At 44.9% G+C, this 11,238-nt stretch overlaps 1 protein-coding gene across 1 annotated transcript in view; it reads right to left on the bottom strand.

The window, feature by feature from the left end:
* Positions 1-1,342: 1,342 nt before the first annotated feature.
* The window catches only part of LOC132210046 (guanylate-binding protein 5-like), an 18,827-nt gene continuing 8,931 nt past the window's right edge, over positions 1,343-11,238 (bottom strand). The window contains exon 4 of the mRNA XM_059648860.1: positions 1,343-1,397. Coding sequence (XP_059504843.1) covers positions 1,386-1,397 — 12 coding nt within the window. The 3' untranslated portion in view covers positions 1,343-1,385. The remainder of the gene's footprint in view (positions 1,398-11,238) is intronic.

The following is an 11,238-nucleotide window of genomic DNA, read 5'->3' as shown; positions in this document are numbered from 1 at the left end:
CGGAAAAGGAATAATAAAGCGATTGGGAAACCAAAAAATCTTTCAGACCCCGACCTATCCATTCATTAAAATTTGAAAACAAATAAAAGATTCATGCATATGGGCACAATTTTGTCTTGTTTCCCAATCCATTGTTTCTTTACTGTATAACACATGATGTTTTGTTTGACATATTTTCAATTTCTTGATGTTGTCTTCTTGTAATTTGCTCCTGTTGTTTCATTTGTAATTCTCTTTCTTGTCTCAGCATTTCCATAATTTTTTTCAGATTGTTATTATTATTTTGTGCCACAGCTTCCAAAATGCTTTTCATCATTTTCGTCTGTTGCTCCATCGCAGCCTTTTGTAGCTCTACCAGGGACTGTCTTTCTTTCTCAACTGCAAAGTTTGAAAAGTTAAATTTTTAACACCATTGTCTGCAGCGACTATGATTCAGTTTGCAATTTGTTTTGAAGTAATGAAGACATAAATGGGTGGATGGGGGCTAAAGGGGGAATAGGGAATTGGGTGGGTGGTGGAAAAAAGGAAAGGAGGGAATTGGAGGAATTAAGAGGAGTGAGAAGGAGGCTGTGCTCAAGGAAGCATTTTGCCACGGCTGGGAGCGAAGGTGGGGAAGTGGCAAGGAGACATTGTGCAATGCCTCAGCAGGAAACAGCAGTCTTTTCTCCCTTAGAGTGAGGAGGGCAGGATCTACAGAGTAGAGGGCAGCAAGAATGGGTTGGGAAGAGAAGGGAGTGTGAAGTGGGGGGAGAAAGGGGGAGAGACAAGGGAGCATGGTGGGGGTGGGGTTGGTCACAGGAGAGAACAGGAGGCAGAGACAGAGGAGTACAGGAGGGCGAGACAGAGTGAATGGGTTGGGAGAGACAAGTAGATTACAGGAGGGGGAAGACAAGGGAGTATGGAGGGGGAGTTCAGTAGGGGAGTACGGGGTGGGAGTACAGGAAGGGGGTGTGGGGTGGGAGTATGAGGCGGAAGAAGGGGAGTACGTGCAGGTTATACCTCGGTGGGGGGGAGCAGGATAGTATGGGGAAGGAGTACGAGGAGAGTATGGTGGGGGAAATGGGGGGCGGGGGGACGGGTGGTGGGAGTAGGGGTGAAGATTTCTGTTTGTATTTGTCGAGTTTGTCTGAAGTAGACAATCAGCCAGGAACAATGCAGCACATTGACATGGAACTGAGATTACATTATTAATATCTCTAACCTCTTCATGGGAGCAGAGTGGGAAATGCTGCAAGAAATTCTCAGCCAATTGAATAAAAGGTTTTAATCAAAAATAACTTGCCTTCCATTTCCCTCTCTCTGTCCGTGAGGTTCTGATCCATCATACGACTTTTTTCAGATTCACCCTTTCTCTGTTTTAGAAATTCTTCAAGAACATCAGTTGCCTAATGAGTGAACTGACAAACATTAGCTTATTGTCAAAAAAAGACTGTGTTTTCTCATTAAATAATTCTTGCATAAGACCATAAGACATAGGAGTAGAACTAAGGCCATTCGGCCCATGAAGTCCACTCCGCCATTTAAATCATGGCTGATGGGCATTTCAACACCACTTCCCTGCACTCTCCCATAGCCCTTGATTCCTTCAGAGATCAAGAATTTGTCGACCTCTGCCTTGAAGGCTTCCAACATCCCGGCCTCCACTGCACTCTGCGGCAATGAATTCCACAAGCCCACCGCTCTCTGGCTGAAGAAATGTCATCTCATTTCAGTTTTAAATTTACCCCCTCTAATTTTAAGTTTGTGCCCACAGGTCCTAGTCTCCCCTCCTAATGGAAACAACTTCCTAGCGTCCACCCCTTCTAAGCCATACATTATCTTGTAAGTTTCTATTAGATCTCCCCTCAACCTTCTAAACCCTAATGAGTTCAATCCCAGGATCCTTAGCCGTTCATTATATGTTAAACCTACCATTCCAGGGATCATCGGTGTGAATCTCCACTGGACACGCTCCAGGGCTAGTATGTCCTTCCTGAGGTGCTGGAATTTAACTCATAAAATGTGTCCAGTACACGATGTGCAGCTGTAAAGTTTCAGATTGAATGTATGAAATACACAAAGGGATGGGGGCTGGAGAAGACTAACTGCTCCACCATTCGATACAAGCATGGCTGATCTTGGGCTGAAACTCTGAAACCATTTGAGACAGGGAATTCCAGGGATTCACAATCCTTTGACTGAACTCTGGACTGAGCGCCTGGCTCTTTATCCTGTGACTGCATCTCCATGTTTTAGATTCCCTGAGCGATGCAATCTTCTGGCATTTACCCAATCGATCCCTTTTAGAATCGATAACGGTTCACTCCAGTTTACTCAACTTCTTCTAAGAGCATTGGAACAGGAGTACGCCATTCAGCCCCTCAAGCCTGTTCCATCATTCAGTAAGATCAAGGCTGATCTGTGGCCCAATTCCCCATGTCTGCCTTGGGCCTGTACACCTTGATTCGCTTGCTACATTAAAATGTGTCTACCTGAGACAGATTACCAGAGGACAATCAGCACATCCCAGGGTAAAAGTGAATTGGCTGTGCTGCCATGAATACAAACATATACTTCCTGGAATATGGAGACCAAATAGTTTTCTGGATACAAACGGGAAATATTGGAGAAATTCAGCAGGGCTGGCTGCAACTATAGGAAGACAATGAGGGCTACAAGTCCAATCTGAGCCTTCTCCAGAACTGAAGTGCCTTGTCTAACTGATGGTATTTATGGTGTAGAAAAGGGGGAGGAGGAGCAAATGGAATTGATGCTAAAAGGGCCCACAGCAAAAGGTAAAGGGGTTGTGATTGGTTGTAGAGAAGTAATATTGAATCAAGACAAGGTGTTAATTGAACTTATCAATAGCAGAAAATTGGTCAGCTTTACTGAGAGGAAGACCACATCAGCAGTACACTGAGGGCGTGGGGTATAAGAACTCATTGAAACAGGGGACATAGGTCATGACCTGATGCTGGTGAATGCAATGCTGAGTCCAGTGGCCTGTAAAATAAAACCATAAGACATAGGAGTAGAAGGAAGGCCATTTGGCCCATCAAGTCCACTCTGCCATTTAAATCATGGCTGATGGGCATTTCAACACCACTTCCCTGCACTCTCCCTGCAGCCCTTGATTCCTTTTGAGATCAAGAATTTGTCGATCTCTGCCTTGAAGGCATCCAACGTCCAGGCCTCCACTGCACTCTGCGGCAATGAATTCCACAAGCCCACCACTCTCTGGCTGAAGAAATGTCGTCTCATTTCAGTTTTAAATTGACCCCCTCTAATTCTAAGGCTGTGCTCACGGGTCCTAGTCTCCCCGCCTAACGGAAACAACTTCCTAGTGTCCACCCCTTCTAAGCCATACATTATCTTGTAAGTTTTTATTAGATCTCCCTTCAACCTTCTAAACTCTAATGAGTACAATCCCAGGATCCTTAGCCGTTCATCATACGTTAAACCCACCATTCCAGGGATCATCCGTGTGAATCTCTGCTGGACACACTCCAGGGCTAGTATGTCATTCCTGAGGTGTGGGGCCCAAAACTGGACACAGTATTCTAAATGGGGCCTAACTAGAGCCTTATAAAGCCCCAGAAGCACATCGCTGCTTTTTTTTCCAACCCTCTTGAGATAAACATTACATTCGCTTTCTTAATTACAGACTCTACCTGCAAGTTAACCTTTAGAGAATCCTGGACCAACAGTCCCAGATCCCTTTGCACTTCTGATTTGCGAATTTTCTCACCGTTTAAAGAATAGTCCATGCCTGTATTCTTTTTTCCAAAGTGCAAAACCTCACATTTACTCACATTGAATTTCATCAGCCATTTCCTGGACCACTCTCCTAAACTGTTGAAATCTTTCTGCAGCTTCCCCACCTCCTCAGCACTACCTGCCTGTCCACCTATCTTTGTATCATCGGCAAACTTCACCAGAATGCCCCCAGTCCATTCATCCAGATCATTAATATACAAGGTGAACAGCTGAGGCCCCAACACTGAACCCTGCGGGACACCGCTTGTCACCAGCTGCCATTCCGAAAAAGAGCCTTTTATCCCAACTCTCTGCCTTCTGTCAGACAACCAATCCTCAATCCAAGCCTGTAGCTCACCTCTAACACCATGGGCCCTCACCTTGCTCAGCAGCCTCCCGTGAGGTACTGTATCAAAGGCCTTTTGGAAGTCTAGATAGATAACATCTACTGGGTTTCCCTGGTCTAACATACTTGTTACATCTTCAAAGAATTCTAATAGGTTTGTCAGGCATGACCTCCCCTTACTAAAACCATGCTGACTTGTTTTAATCTGACCCTGCACTTCCAAGAATTTAGAACTCTCATCCTTATGGCCAAATGGAAAATGAGGTGCCGTCAGCTTGCGTTGGAACTGTCAACCTAGAATGGAAATGATAGCATGAGATCAAGATGGCGTATTGAGATTGCAAGTGATTGGATGGTCAGGGTCATTTTTACAGATAGAGAAAAGGTGTTGTATAAAGGCATCACCCAGTTTACATTTGGTCTCAGTATCCCAAACATGGTCTCAGCTGTGACTTATATAATTGCAACAAGAATCCTTCGTTCCTGTGTTCCAATCCCTTGCAGTCAAGACCAACATTGTTACGAAATTTCCCAGTTGCCTGTTGTACCTTACAGCTAAATTTCTGTTTATGTATTAGTGTACCCCAAATTTCTGTGAAAATTAGCATTTATACATTGCTGACCTTTCAAAGGTTATTCCACTTTTCCATCTTCAGAACAAAATGAGTACATTCACAATTTACCACATGGATTCTCCACATGCTATCTTATTGCTCACTCACATTACCTGTTTATATCTCTTTGCAGACTGTTCCTTACCACAGGTTATTTTTGCACCTGGTTATGTATCATCAGCAAACTTGGATACAATACTTCCTGCCTCAAATTGTTAATACACATTGGAAATAGCTGGGGACCCAGCACTGAGCCTTGTACCACACACAGAATCACAGAAGTGTCACAGTGCAGAAGGAGGCCATTCAGCCCATCATGCCTGCTCTGGTTCTTCGAGTGAGCATCATTTCCTGGTGCCAATCTCCTGCTTTTCCCTCAGACCCTCACACTTTGTTTTCGTCTGAACCTTTATCCAGTATCCTCCTCAATGACTCAATTAAACCTGCCTCCATCACACTTCTAGACAGTACATTCCAGTCCCTAACTACTCACTGAGTCACTTGCTTTTCCTCACTTCACCCTTGCTTCTTTTGTAAATCATTTTAAATTGTGCACTTGTATTCTGATTGCATTTACAAACAGAAACAGCTTCTCCCGATCTACTTTATTCTGCCTGCTCATGATATTGGAAATCTTCATTAAATCACTCCTGGCTTTCTTCTCTCAAGGAGAACATTCCAAAATCCTTCAACATATTCTCACAACTGATGTTTCTCATCCCTCGCATTTCTGGTCACAGCTTGCCAGTTTTAAAATATGACAGATTTATTCTCCTCTCTTCATTTCCTTTCATTGAGAGAATGCCTATCCATGCCAAAATATTACCCCCACGTCCACAAGACCTGATGTTGCACATTAATCTTTTGCGTAGCATCTTATTGCAAGACGTTTTGGTACCAAGATATACTGCTTCTGTCAGTTTCCCACTATTTATCATCCAAGTTCCATCCTTAAAAACCCTTGTCAGAAGGATTTCCTTTTTGGAAAACTATGGACATTTGTTCTCACTTTCCCAAAGACTGGTGTTGGACTAACATCCCATCGATGAATGTTTTCTCTCTCCCTCTGTCCTTGAAAAGTTGTGAAACATTCGCTGACTTCCAATCTGATGGGCCTCTTTCCAAATCTAATGCATTCTGGGAAATTATAGCTAGTGCACCTGCCAATGCTGTAGTCATATATAAGACCAAAAGATGTAAGAGCACAAGTAGGCCATTCAGCCCATTGAAACTGCACCACCAGTGTGATCGTGGTTAACCTGATCATCCCCAACCTCACTTTCCTGTCTTTTCCTTGGAATCCTTGGTTCCCTAAATAAATAAAAATCTGTCTCAGCCTGAACTTACTCAATCACCCAGCCTTGACAGCACTCTATGGTAAAGACTTCCACGTGCTCGCCACAATCAGAAAAATAAAGGGGAAGGTGATGGCCTAGTGGTATTATCGCCAGACTATTAATCCAGAGACCCAGATAATGTTCTGGGGACGTGGATTTGCATACTGTCATGACAGATGGCAGAATTGGAATTCAATAAATCTCTGGAATTAAGAGTCTAATAATGACCATGATTCCATTGTTAATTGTTTGGTAAACCCCAGGTGGTTCAGTAATGCCCTTGAGGCAGGAAATCTGGCCTATGTGTGACTCCTGACCCACAGTCAGTATGATTTACTCAGAACCCCTGCCCTCTGAGCCATTAGGGATGGGCACTAAATGCCAGTGACACCCTCATCCTGTGAATGAACAAAAGGAAAAAAAGAAGAAATAAAGGTTTTTCTCATCTCTGCCTTACATGGGCGACCCCTTTAATCTGAGATAATGCTGTCTGATTCTAGACTCTACAATGTGGGAAACAATGTCTCATCATTTACAGTCACCGTAAAAATTTCGGATGTTTCAACAAGTTCTCCTTACATTCCTTGGATCTCCAATAAGTACAGGCCCAATCTATCCAACTTCCCATCATAAGACAACCCCTTCATTCCCAGAATCAGCCAAGTGAACCCCTTCCAAACTGTCTCAGATAAGGGACCCAAAACTGTTCACAGTATTGCAGCTGTGGCCTGACTAGCACCTTGCATAGTTTGAACAAGAGTTTCTTATTTTTCTACACATTTCCCTTTGAAAATAAGGCCAATGTTCCCTTTGCTTTCCCATTACTCATTAAGCTTGTATGTGAGATTTTTGTGATTCATGCACAATGATGTTCAATTTCATCTGAGCCATAGCTTTTTGCAGCCTTTCTCCAGTTCAAGGATATACTGCTCCTTTATTCCTCCTACCAATGTGCATAACCTTTCATTTTCCCACATTGTATTCCATCTGGCACTTTGTAGCCCACTTGCTACACCTAGCTGTCTCCCTCTGCAGATTCCTTGTTTCATGCTCACCATTCACCTTTCCCTGTATTTGTGTGCCATCTGCAAAGAGTACTTTCACTTTCCTCAACCAACCCATTCATTCACATAAATTGTGAATAATTGTGGCCCCAGCACCGATCCCTGTGGCACTCCACAAGTTACAGGTGGCCATCCTGAAAGTGTCCCTTTCTAGTCTCCTGTCTACGTTCTCTTTGTTAGTCACATTTCTCTCCAAGCTAATATACTGCTATCAACTCAAAAAGCTGATCAAGATAAAAACTGGGTACAGTAGACCATTCGGCCGTTCTAACTTGTTCTGCCATTCAACAGGATGCTGGCTAATCCTCTTTTTCAATGTTGTATTTCCACATTCTCTCCATTTATCAGTGCAATTAATATCTCAGAATTCATCTATCACTTTCTTGAATGCAGAGTCGTACAGCACGAAAACTGTTCCTTCGATTCAACCAGTCCACGCCGACCATAATCTCAAACTAAACTGACAGCAGGCATAACAAAGTGTGAAGCTGGATGAACACAGCAGGCCAAGCAGCATCTTAAGAGCACATAAGCTGGCGTTTCAGGCCCAGACCCATCTAGGCCCGAAATGTCAGCTTTTGTGCTCCTGAGATGCTGCTGGACCTGCTGTGTTCATCCAGCTTCACACTTTGTTATCTTGGATTCTCCAGCATCTGTAGTTCCCATTATCTCTGAATGCAGGGACTGATCACTTCACTGACGCCTCATCAGATCTTCACTCCCCACCAGCCTTGCCATCACACCCAGTCCCTTTCCCTGCAAATGCAAAGTATGCAACACCTGCCCCTCCACCTCCCCTCTCGCCTCCATTCCAGGCCCCAATCAATCCTCCCAAATCCAGCACAGATTCACCTGCACTTCAGCCAACCTGATTTATCGCATCCGTTGCTCGCAATGTGGTCTCGTCTATTTTGGGGAGATCAAACGCAGACTGGATGACTGGTTTGTGGAGCACCTGCACTTTGTATGCACCAAATAACCCGACCTTCCAGTTGCCGTCCAATTTAATTCACCCGCCCACTCACTGGGGACATGCCCAACCTTGGCCTCCCGACTTGAACTAACCTGTTCATCTTCCCACTCACCCATCCGCTCCACCCTTCCCACTAACACTTCACCTGCATCCACCTATCATCATCCCATGTACCTTTCCCCAGCCCCAACCCCTCCCTCTATTTATTTCTTGGTTTCAGTCCACAACATTGACGTGCCACCTCCTCAGATGCTGTCTGACCTGCTGTGTTTGTCCAGCTCCACATTTGTTGACTATGGCTTCCAACATCCGCAATCCTTACTGTCTCTGAGCCATCAATAACTAATACTGAAAATTCTCTTCTAAGGATGCCTGCCTTGAGGAAGCTTTCCTCCTCCCTCTGATGAGAGCTCAGTGACCCTCTCTCCCACTGCAACTGCCCCCTTCCACCTCCTGTTATTTCTTCTGCCCTGAAGCTCTTCAAGCATGTTCTGAAGCAATCAAATTAGTACAGGCACATCTCCTTCCACAGTGCCTGTCCATGCAACTGGCTCACCCCCCATGGACTCCAGATAACATTCAGACCCTCAATTTAGACCCAACTGTGACAATTGATTAAAAAAAAGGGTTTGGCCATGGACACTCACGTGGGACCGAGCTATGCCTGCCTGTTTGTAGGATACAAGGAACGGACACTCTTCCACAACTACACTGGCTCTATCCCTCACCACTCACTCCGCTACATTGATGATCGTAGTGCTGCTGCCTTGTGCTCCCGCAAGGAACTCGAGTAATTCATCAACTTTGGTAACACCTTCCGCCCACCCTCAAATTCACTTGGACCACTTCTGACACCTTTCTCCCCTTCCTGGACCTCTCCGTCTCCATCTACAGACACTGGCTCACCAGCAACATCCATTTCAAACCCACTGGCTCCCAGAACCAACTTATCTACAGCTCCTCTCACCCACTTTCCTGCAAAAATGCTTGCCCATACTCTTAAATCTCTGCCTCTGCCACATCTGCTCCCAGGATAAGGCGTTCCACTTTCAGACATCCTAGATGTCCTCCTACTTTAGGCACTGTAATTTCCCCTCCTCTGTAAATTAAGGATGCCCTCAATTGCATTTCCACCATTTCCTGCACTTCTACCCTCAAAACCCCTTCCCTCAGGCTGGAATGTTGACTTTCCTGCTTCTCTGATGCTGTCTGACCTGCTGTGTTTGTCCAGCTCCAAGTTTATTGAGGCTTTTCCAGTTTGAAGGCTTTAGGCCCAAAACTTCTGTGCTCCTGAGATGCTGCTTGGCGTGCTGTGTTCATCCAACTCCACACTTTGTTATCCAAGTTTAATGACCCTACCTGCCTGCACATGGCCCATATCCCTCCAAACCATTCCAATTCATGTGCCTTTCCAAGTGTCTTTTAAACATTGTAATTGTATCCACATTCACCACTTCCTCGGGAAGGCCGTTCCACAAACTATCCTCTGCTTAATAACACTGCCCCTTGTGTCCTTTTTAAATCTATCTCCTCTTACCTTAAATAAATGCCCCTTAGACTTGAAAGTCCTCACTCAAGGGAAAAGACTCCTAACGTGAACCTAATCTATGCCCCTCATGATTTTATAAATCTCCATACAGTCATCTCTCAACCTACTACACTTCAGCGAAAAACGTCCCGGCCTTTCCAGCCTCTTTTTATAACTCAAGCCTTCCATTCCCAGCAACATCCTGGAAAATCTCCTCTGAATCCTGTCCAGCTTAATAATACCTCTCCTCGAACATGGTGACCAGAACTGGACACAGTACTCCAGAAGAGGCCTCACTAACATCCTGTACAACCTCAACATAACATCCCAACTCCTACACTCAAAGGTCTGAGCAATGAAGGCAAATGTGCTAAACACCAGCTTAACCACCCTGTCTACATGTGACACAAACTTCAAAGAATAATGTACCTGAGCCTGAGGTCTCTGTTCTGCACCATTTCCCAAGGCCTCACCACTAATTGTATAAAGGCCTGGTGACTTGGCCTCCAAGCCTTCTGTGGGACAGATTTTTCCAGGTTTATGAACGTTTGACTGAAGAAAGTTTTCTTCATCTCAATCTTAAATAGTCTGTCCCATATCCTGAGACTGTGTTCCTCAGCCCTAGACTCTCCAACCAGGGAAACATTCCCCCTGCATGTCGTCTGTCAAGCCCTGTTAGAACTTTACACGGTTCAATCAGATCCCCTCCCATCCTTTTAAACTGAAGTGAATCCAGACCTAGTCAAAGCAACCTCTCCTCATAGCACAGTCCTGCCATCCCGGTATCAGCCAGGTAAATCTTCACTGCACACCCTCTCTGGCAAGTATATCCTGCATTAGGTAAGGAGACCAAAAGTACACACAGTACTCCATGTGTGGTCTCACCAAGGCCCTGTATAATTACAGGGGAACATTCCGATTTCTGAACTCAAATCTTCTTGCAATGGTAGGCTCATTCAGAAGATCAGGAGGAATGGGATACAGGGGAACTTAGCTGTCTGGATACAGAATTGGCTAGCCAACAGAAGACAGCGAGTGGTAGTAGAAGGAAAATATTCTGCCTGGAAGTCAGTGGTGAGTGGTGTTCCACAGGGCTCTGTCTTTGGGCCTCTACTGTTTGTAATTTTTATTAATGACTTGGATGAGGGGATTGAAGGATGGGTCAGCAAGTTTGCAGACGACACAAAGGTTGGAGGTGTCGTTGACAGTATGGAGGGCTGTTGTAGGCTGCAGCGGGACATTGACAGGATGCAGAGATGGGCTGAGAGGTGGCAGATGGAGTTCAACCTGGATAAATGCGAGCTGATGCATTTTGGAAGGTCGAATTTGAAAGCTGAGTACAGGATTAGGGATAGGATTCTTGGCAGTGTGGAGGAACAGAGGGATCTTGGTGTGCAGATACATAGATCCCTTAAAATGGCCACCCAAGTGGACAGGGTTGTTAAGAAAGCATATGGTGTTTTGGCTTTCATTAACAGGGGGATTGAGTTTAAGAGTCGTGAGATCTTGTTGCAGCTCTATAAAACTTTGGTTAGACCGCATTTGGAATACTGCGTCCAGTTCTGGTCGCCCTATTATAGGAAAGATGTGGATGCTTTGGAGAGGGTTCAGAGGAGGTTTACCAGGATGCTGCCTGGACTG

Source organism: Stegostoma tigrinum, chromosome 9, assembly GCF_030684315.1.
Source record: "Stegostoma tigrinum isolate sSteTig4 chromosome 9, sSteTig4.hap1, whole genome shotgun sequence".
Taxonomy (NCBI): domain Eukaryota; kingdom Metazoa; phylum Chordata; class Chondrichthyes; order Orectolobiformes; family Stegostomatidae; genus Stegostoma; species Stegostoma tigrinum.
Note: the sequence above shows the minus strand (reverse complement) of the source record. Positions and strands in the feature narration are given on the sequence as shown.